The 19696-nt window shown below is 45.8% G+C and overlaps 1 protein-coding gene across 1 annotated transcript in view; it reads right to left on the reverse strand.

The window, feature by feature from the left end:
• The window catches only part of TNFAIP8L3 (TNF alpha induced protein 8 like 3), a 44010-nt gene extending 27284 nt beyond the window's left edge, over nucleotides 1–16726 (reverse strand). The window contains exon 1 of the mRNA XM_018054193.1: nucleotides 16497–16726. Coding sequence (XP_017909682.1) covers nucleotides 16497–16548 — 52 coding nt within the window. The 5' untranslated portion in view covers nucleotides 16549–16726. The remainder of the gene's footprint in view (nucleotides 1–16496) is intronic.

Consider the following 19696-nt stretch of genomic DNA (forward strand, 5'->3'; position numbering starts at 1 on the left):
TCCTGGGTCGTCCCCTTCTCCTTCTGCCCCCAGTCCCTCCCAGCATCAGAGTCGTTTCCAATGAGTCAACTCTTTGCATGAGGTGTCCAAAGTACTGGAGCTTCAGCTTTAGCATCATTCCTTCCAAAGAAATCCCAGGGCTGATCTCCTTCAGAATGGACTGGTTGGATCTCCTTGCAGTCCAAGGGACTCTCAAGAGTCTTCTCCAACACCACAGTTCAAACGCATCAATTCTTCGGTGCTCAGCCTTCTTCACAGTCCAACTCTCACATCCATACATGACCACAGGAAAAACCATAGCCTTGACTAGACGGACCTTAGTCGGCAAAGTAATGTCTCTGTTTTTGAATATCTAGGTTGGTCATAACTTTTCTTCCAAGGAGTAAGCGTCTTTTAATTTCATGGCTGCAATCACCATCTGCAGTGATTTTGGAGCCCCCCCAAAATAAAGTCTGACACTGTTTCTACTGTTTCCCCATCTATTTCCCATGAAGTGATGGGACCAGATGCCATGATCTTCGTTTTCTGAATGTTGAGCTTTAAGCCAACTTTTTCACTCTCCTCTTTCACTTTCATCAAGAGGCTTTTTAGCTCCTCTTCACTTTCTGCCATAAGGGTGGTGTCATCTGCATATCTGAGGTTATTGATATTTCTGCCAGCAATCTTGATTCCAGCTTGTGTTTCTTCCAGTCCAGCATTTCTCATGATGTACTCTGCATATAAGTTAAATAAGCAAGGTGACAATATACAGCCTTGACGTACTCCTTTTCCTATTTGGAACCAGTCTGTTGTTCCATGTCCAGTTCTAACTGTTGCTTCCTGACCTGCATACAGATTTCTCAAGAGGCAGATCAGGTGGTCTGGTATTCTCATCTCTTTCAGAATTTTCCACAGTTTATTGTGATCCACACAGTCAAAGGATTTGTCATAGTCAATAAAGCAGAAATAGATGTTTTTCTGGAAATCTCTTGCTTTTTCCATGATCCAGCGGATGTTGGCAATTTGTCTCTAGCAAAGCTATTTTTTAAAATAATTTTATTTTTGGCTTGAATTTATCTATTTTTGGCTGTGCTGAGTCTTCACTGCTGTGCGGGCTTTTCTCTCCTACTCTCTAGTTGTCGCTTGCAGGCTTCTCATTGTGGTGACTTCTCTTGCTTTGGAGCATGGGCTCTAGGGTGCTTGTGCTTCAGTAGATGCGGCTCCCAAGCTCTAGAGCACAGGCTCAGTAGTTTGTGGTGCATGAGCTTAGTTGTTTTTAAGGCATGTGGGATCTCCCTGGATCAGGTATCAAACCTGTGTCTCCTGCATGGCAGGGAGATTCTTTACTACTAAGCCACCAGGAAGCCCCGAAGAGCTAATTTATGTGGAGAGGGTTTTTTTTTTTTTTTTTTAATAAAAATGAAATAAAGAAAACCAAGAATGGTTGGATCCAAACTTCTTTACTCATGAGTGAGTGCCAGCTCATCACTGACTTCCCTCCTAGGGTGAAGGGAAAGACAGGTGATAGTCTCTAGAGATCCTGCTTGGGTGCTTATAGAACCTGCTGGTCTTAGGATGTACCAACCATCACACTCAACATAAACACCTGCTTCCTCTAGGAATGTACACCTGTCTCTATTATTCTTCCTCTCATATTCTCTGATCTCTCCTTTAAAATCCACAGTCGTCATATTCCCCCACTTGCAATTAATAAGATATGGCTTTTCAATAAGGAAACTGATACTGCTTTCCACTTAAAGATTAAGAAAGTGATTTTTTTAATGGAAGGAGGAACTTTTCTGGCAGGGTAAAAATGCTTAGTTACTATATGTTTTTATATCTGAGAATGAGTAAAATAATCATCAGTATCAATATAAATTCAGTTCAGTCGCTCAGCTGTGTCCAACTCTTTGTGACCTCATAAAATAATCATATTTTATAATATAAATCAAGAAAGTAAATATAGACAAAATCCTAGCTGATGGGGAATATCGGTTATTAAAGGTGAATGGAGCTAATTTAAAACTAGGTTAAAAAACTAATTAATGTGAGTCTAAAGGGTGAACACCTTTGTTTCCTATGAGTTTCCTGACTGGGCTATCCCTATTTGATGGACTAGAGTAAAATAAGATGGAGATAGGGAGGCAGCAAATAATACTGGGGCCATGATATCTCTTATTTTCAGCTCCAAGATACAAACAAAACCCAATACATTTCTTCTTTTTCTTTTATTAAAGTATAGTTAATTTACAGTGTTATGTTAGTTTCAAGTGTTCAGCAAAGTGATTCAGTTGTATAGATTCTTTTTCAGATTCTTTTCCATTATAGGTTATTACAAGACCTCAATAATTTCTAATTCCTTCAGAAATAGATACATATAATACTTAATATCATATTAACTTTTCAATGGGCTTTCCAGGTGGCTCAGTGGTACAGAATCTGCCTGCCAATGCAGGAAATGTGGGTTTCAATCCCTGGGTTGGGAAGATCCCCAAGAGATGGGAATGGCAACCCATTCTAGTATTCTTGCCTGGGAAATTCCGTGGACAGAGGAGCCTGGTGGGCTGCAGTCCATGGGGCCACAAAGAGTTGGACATGACTGAGCGACTAAACATCAACAACAACATTTCAATAATGAACTTTTTTGGAAAGACAGCTCAAACTTAGGGGTGGAAGACCAATATCTCCAAAAAGCTAATAATCCTGTTAAAACAGAATTTTAAATGCCTCTTCTTTTTTTCAAATCGTAAAAGTAGTAAAGACAAAATCAATGTGAGGATGAACAAGTGGAAACTGAAAGTCACTCATGTTTGGGATGGGGGTCGGGAAGGAGCAGGGTCAGGGATAGAGGATGCACACACTGCTGGTCAGCAAGCAACAGCAAGGCCACAGTCCAGAGCCAAAATGGCTGAGTCAGCAAGCTCACCCAGCAGGTCCATTTGGCGTGCAAGGTCCTTGGCCTCAAATCTATAAGCTCATTATCTACCCTGACTCTTCATGCTTCCCATACCCGGCATGGGGGCGCAGGCCAGGTGGGCTCAGAAGGGAGGGTGTGATAAGGTGGAGGTGCAGAGCTGAAGCCAGGGCAGTGGGCAAGTAGGAAGGGGGCTGAGGAGAGAAGTCCAGAATTGCCCCCACCAGTGAGCCAGCAGGAGCCCATGAAAAGAACCCATGGAGGCCTGGTCTGATGGGGAAGAGGATCATGGGGAACAGAGGGAAGAATGAGTGTCAAGGAAGAAAACAGAGGGACCTGTGACAAACCTGCAAGAAAGTCAGAAGGATGAGCAGTGGACAAGTCCACTGGGTCTCATTTGGGGTGGTTTTTAAAATAAAAATCTGCTGAAAGTTATACATTCTCATTTAATATGGAAGGAAAGCAAAAAAGATGGAAATTAAAATTGCCTACAAACTCATCATACAGAGTGGTTAATTCTGTTCCAGGATTTAAAAAAAATAGTTCATGAATGTGAATGGAGGGAGAGTTTCTTCCCCTTCTCTCTATTAAAAAAAAAGGGGTATGTGATCTATGAAACAAAAACAGACTCACAGACATAGAGAATAGAACTGTGGTTGCCAAGGAGGAGGGGGGAGAGGGATGGATTGGGATTTTGAGATTAACAGATGCAAATCATTATATACAGGATGGATGGACAACAAGGTCCTACTCTATAGCACAGGGAACTATATTCAATATCCTGTGATAAACTATAATGAAAAAGGATGAAAAATAATATGTATACATATATGTATAACCAAGTCATTTTGCTGTATAGCAGAAATTAAACAGGACATTGTAAATCAACTATATTTCAATACAAATTTTTAAAAAGGGATGGATTGATATGTACGTATAGGTGTATGGGTGTACATGTATAAATAAATATACATGTATATATGTGTACATGTATGTATATAGCAAAATTATGATCATAGATTATCAAGCTTTCTTCACATATTATAGTACAAACATCTATATTTTTTCCAAATTAATTTTCCTTAACAGCTGAATAATATTCAGGTAAATAGGTAAATACATGCTTGCGTTGAATGGGGCTTCCCAGGTGACTCAGTAGTAGAGAATCTGCCTGCAATGCAGGAAAGGCAGGAGACTCCAGTTCAATTCCTGGATTGGGAAGATCCCCTGGAGGAGGAAATGGCAACCTACTCCAGTATTCTTGCCTGGAAAATTCCATGGATAGAGGAGAGGAGCCTGGTGGGCTACAGTCTATAGGGTTGCAAAGAGTTGGATATGACTGAGCAACTGAGCACACATGGAACCTGATGGCCATCCCAGGGATGTGAGGAAACAGATTCTGAAATGTTTCTAGGCAGTGCTTCAAGGTCATATGTGACTTCAAAGTCTGGGCTTATATATTTTTAGGTTGAACATTTAGATTTGTTTCTGCCCCTCCCATTTTTTTGGGGGGGGAGGGGGATGTAGCCTTAAATAGTAGAAATCTACCACTTATTTTGTGATCTGGGGTAAATAATCTCTGTGGATGTGTTTCTTTATCTATAAACTGAGAATAATGCCTGCTTTCTCCATTTCCTGATTTTGCTATGACAGCATGTGTATAGGAGATTTCATTCTTCTTATGACTTCACAATTTAATTTTGAATGACTTGGTGGCTGGTGAGGCCACCAGAAGAGCTGAGAGAGGGTAATGGAAAGGTAACAGTCCAGGTGTAGCTGTGCTGCCTTGGGGTGTCTCCTGGATAGGAAGGAGATGAAGCCCAGATGACTTTGAAGGGCATGATTCTTGCTCTGGAGAGAGGACCAGGTTAGACCACAGCTTTGGGAACTTTTAGCTTCATGCTGGAAAAATGGGCGGGCTATTCCAAATGAAAAAGGGCTTCCCTGGTGGCTTAGAGGGTAAAGCGTCCGCCTGCAATGCAGACTCAGGGGTTGAATCAGGGGTTCAGTTGAACTCAGAGGTTCAATCCCTGAGTCAGGAAGATCCCCTGGAGAAGGAAATGGCAACCCCCTCCAGTACTCTTGCCTGGAAAATCCCATGGACAGAGGAGCCTGGGAGGCTGCAGTCCATGCGGTCACAAAGACTCAGACACGACTGAGTGACTTCACTTTTCCATTTTCCAAATGAAAACTGGGCAGGCTTTTCCAAATGAAAGTGTATTGTTAGAAAAGAACAAGGCCAAGAGCAAAGCCTTTGGAGACACAGGTAGAAAAATGGTATTAATGAGGGATGGCAGAAGGGGAAATTGAGGAGGGATACAGGGAAAAGGAAGTGGAAGAGGAACCAGAGATCAAACTGCCAACATTCACTGGATCATAGAGAAAGCAAGGGAATTCCAGAAAAACATCTACCTCTGTTTCATTGACTATGCTAAATCCTTTGACTGTGTGGATCATAACAAACTGTGGAAATCTCTTAAAGAAATGGGAATACCAGACCATCTTACCTGTCTCCTGAGGAATCTGTATGCAGGTCAAGAAGCAACAGTTAGAATCCTGCATGAAACAACTGATTGGTTCAAGATCAAGAAAGAAGTATGACAGGGCTGTCTGCTGTCACCCTGTTTGTTTAACCTATACACTGAGAACATCATGATAAACGCCAGGTTGGATGAGTTACGAGCTGGAATGAAGATAGGTGGGAGAAACATCAAGAACCTCAGATATGCAGATGATGCCAGTGTAATGGCAGAAAGCAAAGAGGAACTAAAGAGCCTCTTGATGAGGGTGAAGGAGGAGAGTGAAAGAGCCAGCTTAAAACTGAACATTAAAAGATAAGATCATTGCATCCAGCTCCATTTCCTATTCTTAGGCTCTAAAATCACTGTGGATGGTGACTGCACACATGAAATCAGAAGATGATTGCTTCTTGGCAGGAAAGCTATGACAAACCTAGACAGTGTGTTGAAAAGCAAGGTCCGTACAGTCAAGGCTGTGGTCTTCCCAGTGGTCATGTACAGTTGTGAGAGCTGGACTGTAAAGAAGGCAGAATGCCAAAGAATTGATGCCTTTGAACTGTGGTGCTGGAGAAGACTCCTGAAAGTCTCTTGGACAGCAAGGAAATCAAACCAGTCAATCTTAAGGGAAATCAACCCTGAATACTCATTGGAAGGACTGATGCTGAAGTTGAAGGTCCAGTATTTTGGTCATCTGATGTGAACAGTGGACTCATTGCAAAAGTCCCTGATGCTGGGAAAGATTGCGAGTGGAAGGAGAAGAGGGCATCAGAGGATGAGATGGCTGGATGGCATCACCAATGCAATGGACATGAACTTGGGCAAACTTCAGGAGATGGTGAGGGACAGGGAGGCCTGGCATGCTGCGATCCATGGGGTCTCAAACAATTGGACACAACTGGGCAACTGAACAACAACAACAGGAAAAATCAGGATTACATACGATCAGAGAAACCAAAAAAAAAAAAAAAGTCAAGAAAATTCACATTTAATTCCCATCATGTACTGCTCTGGGCTGCTAAAAGTTGACTGTATTAACTTAGCTCTGCCTGCTTTGTTTGACTGAGATTGAATCAATGAATTAAATCTTAAGGGTGAGAAAGAGGCTAACACAGGTGAACAAATTTCCCTTTCCTTATAAAGTAAAAAATCAATCTAAACAAAGAGTAAAAGCATATTTGGAGAACTAGAAATGAATAAATCTATTCCTGAAGCTGGAAGTTATTAAACTCAAAGTAAATTAACCTTTGCAATTGTCACCATGCATCTATAAAACCTACCAAATTATTCTTGGGTATCAAAAAAAAAAGTAAAAATATTCTAAGGGCTCCATGTAGGGCTCTCCTGACTGGTGAAGTGAGCCCTGTACATGGGAAGGGCCTGGTGTGGGCCTGTGGTGTCTGACTTCTGGGCAGCTGTGCTGGGAGGGAGAAAGCTCAGGAGAGGAGAAGGGGAGAGGGATGGCAAGAACACGGTGGAAGGTGTCAAAAGGAAACATGGGAGTGGTCCTTTTGATATCCCAACACCCAGAATTACTCTGATCCTTTTTTAAAATTACATATGTTTGGGGGAACAATAGAGCCAGAATATCTGGCTTCCAGTTCTGGTGCTGATGCTGTCTTGCAGAGTAGCCAATGTTCTTACTAAACATTTCAGAAGTGGGGCTCTTGTTCTCTTACAAAACTTCCTTCCTCCCTAAATAAAGGTCTCTTGCATTTTTCAGGATGGCTTTTGGACTACACTCTTTTGGAAAAGCCCATCTATTCCTGGGACTCAATCTCATTTTCTTCTTTGTACTGTTTTTGCATATTCTATCATGAGCTTGCATTCCTTTGGTTGGAAAATAATGCTACTGAAAAGCAATAAGTAAGAAACCCAAACCCAAGTTGTTCAGCTCAGTGTCTCGTTATTGTGCTATAGTCTCAACTTCGAGTTTTCTCTTGCCCTTGAGTCCAACTGGTCACCATGTCCTGGTGATTCTATATCTAGAATGATTCTAAATACTGGAGTGGAAAAAATGCCCAAGTGCACTCTGATAGAGGCAATACTTGTTTGGCACCTCTCTTGATGCTGCTTTTCAACCCTCTCTCCTCTCCATCTCCTCCTCCACCACGTTGCCGGGACCCTAGATGTATACCTGGCTGCAGGGTCCTTCCAGGACCTTGTCTCCCTGAGAGCTGCTTTGTGCTGCTCTCCTCTTCTTCCCTCCTAAACCAACTCTTACTAGCTCTTGTTTTGGAACCCATGACAGCCCCTCCTTGCCCATGTATTATTGGGCCACTGCAGGAAATGTCTGCAGCTTAAACAGGGCCTTCTGGAGGTAGAATGTCCTAAGCTACCACTAGGAGCCTGAAGAAGGAACCTTATAGTCCAAGGGCGCTGTGGGAGCTGGTGGCGGATGTAAAGGAGCCTGGTGGCATCTACTGATCCAACAACAGAGTTTACCTGGTAAAGAGCACCATGTTTCGAGTTTAGACTGGCTTCATATCCACTGAGAAACTGAACATCCCTGAGTAAGTTACTTAACCTCTCTGTGCCTTAGTTTCCTGGCCTATACAATGGGGCTATTTATAGTACCTAACCTATAAGGCCTGTGTAAGTCTTAAATATCATATAAATAGTTAACCTGGTCTCAAATACATTTTATGTGCTTAAATAATATAAAATTAAGTACAAACTCAAAACATCACTATTATTTCACATTCAGTACCAGCCCTCTGGGACTGGACTCTGGCTGGCAAAGACCATTTCTCATCTTGTTTGGTATATGCCACAACTTCTTAAATCTACTTTCTCTTCCCTGTGACCTGGACCCCAGCCTTCTCTCCCTAACTTTCTTAATGTCATTCCAAGCAAACCAAGGAACCAGACTCAAGTGGGATAGGGAAGAGCTGCTGCAGAGGCCTGCCAGGCAGACAGCCCCCTTCACTTCCCTCCCATATTATTCCCCCAAAATCTGGTTATATCTTCCTAGCATAACCCTCAGGCCCCAAATTAGGAATGCGGGATGTGTGTGCTCACCAGAACAACCCTTTACAGAATTTCCTCCCGCACATGACCCTGGATGCCTCCACCATAAAAACATTAACTGTGAATTTCCATAAAGCTGTGTATCACCAAAATACTTCCTTTTCAGGCTAGAAAAGTTTCTCAGAAAGCATATTTTACTTTCAAGAAGACAATCTAGAAACTAGTGGCTGCTCCTGTGGTTTTTCAGCTGTTTAAACCAGCATTTGGATACCACCAATGTCTCTCTCTCTCTTTTTTTTTTCCTTGAGAACTGAATTACAAAATCCTGGTTTCTATTAGGGTGTGTCTAGCACTTTCTTTGAGGCCAAGCATTCCATTTTTATAGTCTGCACACTAGATTTTCCATGAACAAGCTCAATTTTATTCCTAGGCAATGATGTTTAGGAAATCCAATATGAACATGAAGACTGTTCTAAGGCAGTTTCAGAATTTGTGCTATGCAGTTGCCTAAAAAGAGCACTTCTGATGTATAAAAAATATGTTTTGGGGGCATGTGATAATATATGTTGGGGAAAAGGGTTCTCACTACTCTTTATGTTTTCTTAGACTGGGCTATCTCAAGAGAACTTATCTGCTAAATTCTTCTTCTCAAGCCTTCATATCTATACTTGTACACAGTACAGCCCAAACACCCACCTACACAGCATTTTACAGTAAGAGTTGGAAGCCAAGTGACTGAAAAACAAAACAAAATTATGTATATAGTGTCTTTACAGAGATTTACATGTGAATTCAGATGGGAGCCAATGGTAACTCTGGAGGAAAATGAACCAATTAAAGAAAAGTGCTAATAGAAAGTGTAACTATAATTTGGTTTTGCTGACAAATAAAAAAGCAGGTGCCATATTTTTAGGGAAAAATAATGTAGAAAATAGCTTTATATTTACATACACATACACATTCTGTCTCCATCTCCAGAAATTTACACATTGGCCACAACTACCACAACACCCAATTTGACATTCTAAATATGTCCACCCTCTCTTCCTTTTAGCCCTCTAAGGGGGCCCCCCGGGCTACGGGAACATGGACTCCTGTCTGTCCCTTCTTCTCTGAGTCCCTTGGCTCATTCTCTTCCCCGTCGAAATCTTTCACTCCTTCAGGGCTGTCCTCAAGGCCCATCTCCGCCATGAGGCCTTCCCCCAGAACCCCAGACCATTATGCCCCATGCTCCAAACCTGACACTATTCAACAAATTTATTTCAACTAATTTATTTGGCTGCACTGGGTCTTAGTTGCGGCATGTGGGATCTAGTTCCCCAACCAGGGATTGAATCTGGGCCTCCTGCATTGGGAGTGCAGTCTTAGCTACTAGACCACCAGGGAAGTCCCTGGATCCTCCACTATTTATTGCTGATGCTGTCAATTTTACAGATTCATTTTGGGTAGGCATTTTCTCTCCCTATGGGTGCAAGCCTCTTGAGGGCAGGGCCACATCTAATTCCATTTCTTTTTTAAAAAAGAAAAAAAAAACATTTTATTTGATTTTTGGCCACACCCTATGACATGTGGGATGGATCTTAGTTCCCCTACCAGGGATCCAACCCATACTTCCTCCATTGGAAAGTGGAGTTTTAACCACTGGACCACCAGGGAGGTCCCTAATACCATTTCTGTCTGCTACCATAGTACCCCCCACATACTGAACACAAAACAGATGATGAACCAATATCTATTGGGTTGTATGGGTTGAACAGCTGGGTGCAGATCTGTGAGATCTAGAATGGCTAATTTCATCTGGCTATCTAAATTGCCCTAATTAGGTCCAGATAATGTTCATAGCTGCCCATAGGCAGGGCTGCCACCCCTCATGAAACATTCCTGGAGAACTGTGGAGGCCACCCGTGGTAGATGCCATGGTGTACGTTCCAGGTCCCCCTTCAGGAATGAAAGGCCAAGCGCTCCACAGCTGCTGGAAGTGCTGCCTGCAGACAGCTCTCAGCTGAAGGGGCAGATTTGTCCAAGATGCAGGGATGGCCTGCATCTTATGACTGATCATTATGTCAGGGGATATAAAAGCCTAGTCCCTCACCTCAACTCAGTTCTGTAGGGCTTTCCACCTTCAACTTGTTGGGCCTGCTCTGCAGCTCAGCTTCTCCCTCTGCCCAGCCTGGCATCCCTCCCCTCTGTTTGTCTTCCCCAGGTATTGATCCCAAGACCCTCTCCCAGTAAACACATTGCATGCTAACCTCCATCTCAGGGTCTGCTTCCTGGAGAACCAACTTATAACAGCATTTGTAGATCCATCCATCTATCCAAGCAGCCAGCCAGCCAGGCAGTAACCTACCACTGTGTTTAGGGCACACAGGTGGTGGTGATGAGAGGTGATACAAAGGAAAAAGGCCCAGTCTTTACCCTTAGGGAGCTAAGACTAATACCAGAGATTAGACATGTACAGGAATAACTGTAAAACACACAATGGAAAGTGGCTGGTGTCAAGAGAAAACGTATAAACAGAGACGTGGCAGGATCTAACCTCAGGGCAATGGTGTGAGAGTCTTCCTGTACTGGCTTAAGCTGTGGCCATCAGTACCTGTGTCCTATCTGCCCATCTGATCCCAAGCCCTCCTAGAGACAGAATGGACTGTATCCTTATATCTCTTTTCATGCCCCTATACTTTCCAACAGAGCCCCAGATAGTGCAAGTGATCTTAAAACACTGAAGCAAAGCACTGAAGGAAAGCGTTGGCAGCCCTACTTTATAGGACAGGATTTTGGCTGTCCATCTGGCCTTTTAGTGCAGAGCTCTCAGGAGGCTCCTCAAATTTCCCATTCATTTATAATGTCCATAAAACACTGGAAACATGAAAGAATGGGACAAGGTCCTGATCCTCACAGCAGCCCACGGTGTGGTTGGGGCCGAAGCCCCTGAAAGTGTCCAAAGTAAGGACGAGACCTGGGACTGTGACTGATAGCCAAGTAGTTCATCATCCCCAGGTGGTGTCCTTACCCATGGTTGTTTGGTTGTTCAGTCCATCAATTGTTAATTTGTCAGGCGACGAATGTTACTGAATAGCCTCCACAAATAACCCAACAATAAGAATCAACAAACTCCAGAACCCCATGATCCTCCAAAACCAATGTCCCAGCATAATTTACTGTGGGTGGGGGGAGGTGCCTTTGAGCGAAACTTTGTTGTTATTCACTCGCTAAGTCATTTCCGACTCTTTGCGACCCCATGGACTGCAGCATGCCAGGCTTCCCTGTCCTCCACCATCTCCCGGAGCTTGTTCCAATTCATGTCCATTGAGTCGATGATGCCATCCAGCCATCCCGTCCTCTGTCATCCCCTTCTCCTCCTGCTTTCAATCTTTCCTGTCTTCAGGGTCTTTTCCTCGCTATTAAGTATCTGATGGAAAGAAAGGAAGCACTGGCCGGGTGGGGAAGTCTGTCTCCTGCATTTCCCTGCCTCAGCCCAACTCAACACGCCAGTCCCTTTGCACTGTCCCTCTCCTTTTACTGCTTTTGTACAATCTGTCACCAACTTCTGCTGTTTGTTTCTCTGATGGCATTTGCATCCTTCCTCTTCTGCCTCGCTTAGGGATACCATCCCCTCTGACTGTGTGGTCACACCCTGGTAGCCGAGGCTCCAAGCCTAGGCCATCCCCCTACTTCGTGTCTGTCAGACGTGGCTTCTGAAAACACAGCTCTCAGTCAGGGACATCTCTGCTCTGCTATCAGCTCAGCTGGGGCTCCTTCAGCGCTGCCAGGACCAAGTTATTAAGACCCCTCTAGTAAGTGGCTCTCCCTACATTCATCTAACTTTATTTCCCAGTACACCTTGGTATCCCAGAGGAGGGCATGGCAACCCAGTCCAGTATTCTTGCCTGGAGAATCCCACAGATGAGGAGCCGGGCAGGCTATAGTCCATGGGGTCACAAAGAGTCGGGCATGACTGAAGCGACTGTTAGCACACACATGCACACCTTAGTATATGCCCTCCACTCCAACTGCTTCCCTGTTCATCTGTGCCTTTGCTCAATGGTGTCTGACTTCTGGAACACCTTATCTCCTCTTGGCTAACTACTGAATCCTACCCACTCCTTTGCCACTCTGTCTTCCTGGAACAAGCTTAGAACCTAGGGAATGGGAAAGACAGGGAGGGCAAAGTCAGGAGCCTGCTGTTTTCCCACTCCTTTATTATCTTGAGGTTTCCTTATCACATCCCAACTCCATCGCATAGAAATGCTTTTCTGTGGCACCTACCCAGCCACAGGGATGCTCCATCAGTGTGACTGCTTCGCGCTAGCTCTGGGTAGAAGGAGCTTGTCTGTTTCAGCTGGGGTAGACGATCTCAGTTTTACAAGTCAGAAAGGAAAGAAACTGGCACTGCTAATGTTTACTCGCTTGTTGCTTCTTAGGAAAGAATCTGAATCAGTGCTGAGTTAATATACCAAGCTCTAAGATTTCTGAGAGATAGATGGTGGGTTTGTCAAAGGAGAGACTGCCAAGTTGGGTCTCTGGAAAGAATCCAGTGTTCCATAAACGCTGTCTCTTTCCTAATCATAGAGAGAACCATAAAACTACAGAGAGGCAAAGGAGAGCTGCAGGCAGCAGAATGACATAGAAGCACCATCCTGTGCTTCTTGAAAAACAGAAAATGCAGATTAGGACAAATCTTATCCACACTCCCCCTCTGACCTTCCTATGTAGGGACTGCTCCATGAGAGAGCAGTACGGCAGATACTGTGGAGGTCTTTGGAAAAGGCTCTTGAAAGGGGTACAGTAAAGACATTTCCTCACTCCTCTGCCAGTTTTTGACCAGGAAGGTTATGAGATGGGCAAAAATGGACAGAAGAATAGTGACTATCTCCCCTGTCTCCTGTTACCTTGAAGGGAAAAGGTGAACCAGTGTGTGTGGGGATTAACCACTCTTCTATTGGAAGTGGCATAAAAATGGCTAACCTCCAGGTTAGAAAGTAGACTGGATAAGGTGTTCTCTACTTTGTGCAACTTTCTCTAAAGCCAGAAGAGATGGATGGTGAAAGCAGTAGTTTTGAAGGACCCCATCTTTATGCCTTGAACTAGAACATGAGGATGAGAAGGGGTAACTTAAAAATAATCTCTCCCAAACAAATACATCTGCACGTGTGTGTGCATGTGCACGTGTGCACGCACACACACACACACGCACACATACACAAGACAGAGTGAAAAGGAGAAAATTCAAAACAAATCTTCTCAGGCAATTACATTAATGTAATAATAATGACAATAATACTAACTGTCTTATACATGTTATAAATGTTTTATACATGTTTTATAAATGTTATTAAATGTTATCCCCATTTTACAGATGGGGAAGTTAATTTGCCCATCAGGTGGTGCTAGTGGTAAAGAACCCGCCGGCCAATGCAGGAGATGTAAGAGATGCTGGTTAGATCTCTGGGTTGGGAAGAACCCCTGGAGAAGGGAATGGCAACCTACACCAGTATTCTTGCCTGAGGAATCCCATAGACAGAGGAGCCTGGTGGGATATGGTCCATGGGGTCACAAAGAGTCGGACACAACTGAAGCAACTTAGAACACACGAGGGTAGAGATTAAGACCGAGGTCTTTCTGATTCCAGAGTCCAGACTCAGAACTTTAATACGGTCCATCTTACAGCAAGGCTTTTCTACAAGTTCAGGAAGGAGAGGGCATTGAGGAGGAAGCAGCCCTTCATCTCAGCTCCCTGTGAGGTGGGTACACACAAATACACACATTAATACTCCAAGACACCCCACTTCCTCTGCTGTCCTCAGTTACAAACCCACTCAGCTTGCACAGATACAGGTCCACAGATGGATGTCATGTTACTTACAGGGACAATGATCAGCCCTATGGATAATTTAAACTGCATCTGAAGCTGCAACAGGAGTTTCCTTTCGATAGGATGTAGCCACAGCTAGATGATGAATTAGCACTTAGTTTTGAAGGTGTGTCATGAAGACTTTAAGATTGAAAGTGATGAGTGAGACTGAATGCCATTTAGCAGAATGGCTTGTGACATTCAAATAAATGTTCAACTTGTGAGATTCAAGCACACAGAGGAAGAAGAAATGACTGTGGAAAACGGTAAGGCAGAAACAAATGGTGACAGCTCACAGAACTGGCTGCCCTTCTTCATGGGATCCATCCAACCTCGGTAGTCACGGCTCAGCTGCTGTTAGCCGTGTAGCGGTCTTCCACACAAACAGACATGAATCCCCAGGGATATTCCTTGCTGAGCAGGCTGCCAGGAGAAGCAACCAGACCCTTCAGAACTCTTTTCCTCACCTGTCATCCAAGTACCAACTCTTCTGAGTGTCTCCTGCTACGGCCCCCCGTCCCTCCACCACCTTCTCTTCCCCTCTTCTTTCTCAATGCCTCCTATCCTCCCCTTCTCCATCAACTGACATAAAAGATCTGAGGGTGGGAGCTGGGAGAGCATGTTCCTGAGATTTTGAAAGAGTAAAGTTTCAGTGTCAATGTATCCACCTCCCCTCCTCCTCCTGAACTCTAGAGATATACTTGGATACACACAAACACCCACTGGAACTTTTAAATGATGGGAAGAGATCCACAAGCCACCTGTGAAACAAAAGCTTGGTGCTTCATAGTCATGGGAACATACAGGTTGGAGAAGAGCTCATGTTTATTAATTAGGTCCACACATACCTACAGAAAGCAGGTGGCCCTTGCACAGAGATAGGAGTCCTCACACACAGGCATCTTGATGATGCCACCTTGTTTCTCTGCCATCCTCCTCTCTTCCCACCCAGCTGTAGGTATTTACCACAGCTGCCCTGTGAGGTGCAACAGAAAGGCAGTCACTCCGCCCTTGGCTAGGCCCTGGCTATGATTTATGGGTAAGCCACCTAACCCAGTTCTGGAATATGGAGATAATAACCACCAGGCTAGGTGCTGTGAGGATGAAGGAGAATAATATATGCAGGGCCTTTGGCACAGCTTCTGGCGCTGACCTGCCTGATTCCTGAGCCTGCCTTTCCCACAGGCACGCCTGGGCCAACGGTGCCTGCTGACACTTGGTCCCCACCCTGGGGACCCTGGTCTGAACTGGGAAGAGTGGGGACTAGTCTGGGACCTCGGATCTGTACCCGAGGACCCCAGCTCTCAGGTCACAGGTCTGCTGGCCAGGGCCAGCCTGCAGGGCGGTGTGATGCGAGGGGAGCCACGGGTACGTGTGAGTACCATAGGTCTTCTGGCCCTGGACCCGTGGGCAGCGGGCGGAGCGGGCCAGTGGAGGTAGGTGGGCAGAGCCCGGCGGTAAGTCGACTCAAGGCTGTGGGTGGCTTCCTCCTGTTGCTCAGTATCAGGGAGAGGCGGGGGAGGACATTCATTTTTTTCTTAAGTAAGCATCCACCCATCGTTTCGATTAACTATCGATTGTGAAACCTGGCTGCGCCCGTTAAAGGCGAAGCTCGGCCCCCGCGCGCCAACGTGTCTGTCTCCCTGGACCCTTCGTGGGGGATCTCCTCCGCGTGTGCAGGGCAGCGATGGGCCAACGCTTCCTCACCGGCTCATCTAGCAACCTCGGGAACCGCAACCACGAGCTGTGGTTTGAGTCCTGCCTGGCCACCCGCGGGGGCATTTTCTTCCCCGAATGTCCTGTCACGCCCTAGGAGCCGGTCATCTGTTCCGCAGCGTCCCTGGAGCTCGGAGTTCGAGGACCCGGTCGGCTCTTGGAAAGTTATTTCAAAAAGCAGATGTGTTGCAACCCTCACTGCAGCAAACTACAGGACACGGATTTCCCAAACCTTGTCACCCGCCCCCCTACCCCAACCCCGGCCCAATACCTCCCCACCCCGTGCCCCGGCCCGACGACCCAAGCCCTGCAGCACGGAGAGCCACCCTCAAACGCACCTACGCTCCCTCCAGCGCCCAAATGCAATGGGGAGAAAATCCCAAAGCAAAGTCAGAGCGCAGAGCCGTCCCAGTCCCGGCCTGGAAAGGATCGGACTGTTGGGGATCGGCCTCCCGCCTGGCAGCTCCGAGAAATACTCGCGATTTCCCTCCCGGGCCTCCCCTCCTCGATGCCCCAGTCTTCCTGGCGGGGCTGCCCCGACCCCTCGTACCTGCGGCGGTCCCGGGCTCGCCCTCGCTTTGCTCGCCTGAATCTGAATCCATGCCGCCGGCTGGCGTCCACAGCCGCCCGTCCGTCCCCGGGGCGTCCGGGGCCGGCGTCCGGACTCGGGCAGCCGCGTCGCACTCCGGCCGGGCGATGCGCGGCGGCCGCGGCAGGGGGCGGCTCGGAAGAGGCCAGCGCGGCCCGCTCTCCGCTCCCCGCGCCCGCCGGCCGGTGCCTGTGCGCGAGGCGAGCGCGGGGCGGAGGGTGGGGCGCGCCGGGAGAGCCGGGAGGAGGGCGGGGAGGCGCGAGCTGGGAGGAGCAGGAGCGTCCGGCGCCCGCGGGCTCCAGACTGGGGTTAAATACCCAGGGGAGGCGCCGCTCCTCCACCCGCGACCCGCAGCCCTGGACTTGCGGAGCCCGGCTAGGTCGTGCGAGTTGGCGAGGCCGAGTCCCTTCCCTTGGGGGTGGCCAAGTTTGGAGAATTCTTAAATGAAAAAGCGCCTCTGCCCAAGTTGGAAAAGGAGAGGTTCCGAGTGGGAATGCTGGGGCTGCCCGGGTTCGAGTCTGACTTTACAGTTAGGAGATCTTGGGCGAGTGACTTAGCTTCTCTGTGCCTATTTCCTCACTTGGAAAATCGGGAAAATGAGAGTTCCCTTTTGTCCCGAATGGTGTGAGAGGAGTATGTAAATCATGCATGTGAGGGGCCAAGAGCAGGGCCTGGCACCCAGCGAGGAAGTAAACAGCGTGCGGCAGGTGAAACTAACGCTGGTGGCCCTTCTGGCGTGGGTGCGGGCGGCCACGGTCTGGAGCCCTAGCTCCCGTCCAAGACAGGACTCCCCCACCTGCTGGCCAAGGAGCCAAGCCATTTCCTGGCACAGACTCGGGCAAGAATGGATTTTAAAACCTTTACTTTAATGCAGAGTGCTAAATTTCCTCAATACCCTCCTCCTTCCACTTTCTCAAAGAAAAAATTTTAAAAAAGAGAGAGAGGAAAAAAAGAAGCAGTTGTGTACTGATTTAGTAATTAAGAGACTAAACTGGGGGGAAATGCATGGAGCACTAAGGCCTGAGGGGATCATTTGTGGTCAATTCCTGATTATCCACGCAGTCTTATTTTCTTCCTGAACTGTCAGCTCCAACACTTACATAACCTTAAGCCAGCTTCTCTACATGTAAAGTGTGGGCAGAGAACACGGACACACTTTATTGACCCGAGCAAAATGAAATTGGAAAGAGAAAAGTCTGCTCAAAAGAGCCATTTACTGTTTCCTCTGTGCACTCGTTTTAACCTCTACAACGACCCAGTGAGGAATTTGAAAAAAATATTTTGTTTTGGAGGTCAAAAATGGTTGAAAGTTGGCAGTTTCGAAGATAACTTAAACTGTTATCTCCGTTTTGAGATGTGGAAACAGTCTCTGAGCCTATGGTCTCAGGCTCAGTATGTGGGTGAGTTGGGCCTTGAAATCTGATCTGATGTCTGGACTTTCTACTGACCATTAAGGTAGCGTCACAAGTGAGTTTGGCCTCTTGACTGCCTGGAGTCTGCCTCTTTTGGAGGAGGTCTGGACTTTTCAGAGAGCAAATACAGTTCTTCTTTGGGTTCTCAGAAAACGTTTTCTGGATGGCAAAACTCATGGACTTAAGCTAGTAAGAGCTGGATGGATTTCACTGGAAGGGTCTAAAGAACCCTTGCTAGACATAAGATCTTGGACAAATGGCTTAACCTCCCTTAGTTTTCTCAGGCGATGGCATCTCCTTCATAGGGTGGTTGTAAGGGAGTGAGTGAAATAATGAGTGTGGAAGCTAGTTAGTACCCAATGCCTGGCACACAGTTCATGTTTGATAAATGGAAAGAACATTCTTAGATTTAATGGATCCCATTTAGAAAAACAAAATATTTTAAAATCACAAATTTAAGTGAAAAGAAAAAAAGTCGCAGCAACAGTTGGATAAAAGTTGACACTCAAAAAACAAATAGCTGGGTCATTAAAAAAGTTTGGCATCATGGTTTTGTAGTCCTAAGGAAAAACAAGGATGATAGCATCAGAGAACAGAGCATATTGGATTGAAAAGTCATCCAGCTTCCTCTAAGGGCCATGCCTAAATTCAGCCACAGGAAATGTGAAACTTTCTCTGCTCCCCTAGACCTACTTTTCTGGCACTTGGTGGAAGATTTTTTTTAATTTTTCTTTTTGTGTGTTTTAATGGACAAGTGATCTGGGTTGAAGACAGAAATATCACTGAAACATCTACACATCTTAGCGCAAACAGGGAAACTCACTATTGGAACTTGATCAACGGTAAACAAAGTACTGGAAGTGCAATTAACAACAGAGATATATCCGTCAGTCATCAGCTCTTTACTGAGTACGTAGTACATTTTAGACCAGAGATAAGATTCTGAGGGCAGAGGGTATGTGTGTATGTATGCTCAGTCATGTCTGACTCTTTGCAACTCCGGGGAAAGAGAGGGCTGGTCAGAGTGCTCCTGAGAAGTCTATGAGGTGAGTCGTCAATAAGCAACACCAACTCGTTTAGCCATCCCTGTATTTAATCGTAGTCGCTGCTAAGTCACTTCAGTCGTGTCCGACTCTGTGCGACCCCATAGACAGCAGCCCACCAGGCTCCCCCGTCCCTGGGATTCTCCAGGCAAGAACACTGGAGTGGGCTGCCATTTCCTTCTCCAACTCATGAAAGTGAAAAGTGAAAGTGAAGTCTCTCAGTCATGTCCGATTCTTAGCAACCCCATGGACTGCAGCCTACCAGGCTCCTCCGTCCTCGGGATTTTCCAGGCAAGAGTACTGGAGTGGAGTGCCATTGCCTTCTCCGAGGTTTTAATCGTAGTATATGTCTGTAAAAGGAGGCAGATGTAGAATGAAAAACTGAATGTGGAATTAAACAATGGAGAAGAGAGATCCAAACCAAATAAAATCTCCATTCCAATTTCCTATGATATGCAATCTGTTGTCATGGGATAGCAAGACAAAAGGAAATGACTGCTGGCACGCAAATGGGTTTAATGAGGAACATTAGTGGAACATACCTTATCTGTCCTCCCAGTGTGGAAAAATCTGTATAAGAGAAGGAAGTCCTTAAAATAGTATCGCTTGATCATCATCTCGACAAAAAAGGGGAAATCTGAGGTGTTGAATCTCAGATTTACAAACCAATCCTAGTATGTTTCTTTAAAAGAAAGAAAGAGAAAGC

This window comes from Capra hircus, chromosome 10 (genome assembly GCF_001704415.2).
Source record: "Capra hircus breed San Clemente chromosome 10, ASM170441v1, whole genome shotgun sequence".
Lineage (NCBI taxonomy): Eukaryota > Metazoa > Chordata > Mammalia > Artiodactyla > Bovidae > Capra > Capra hircus.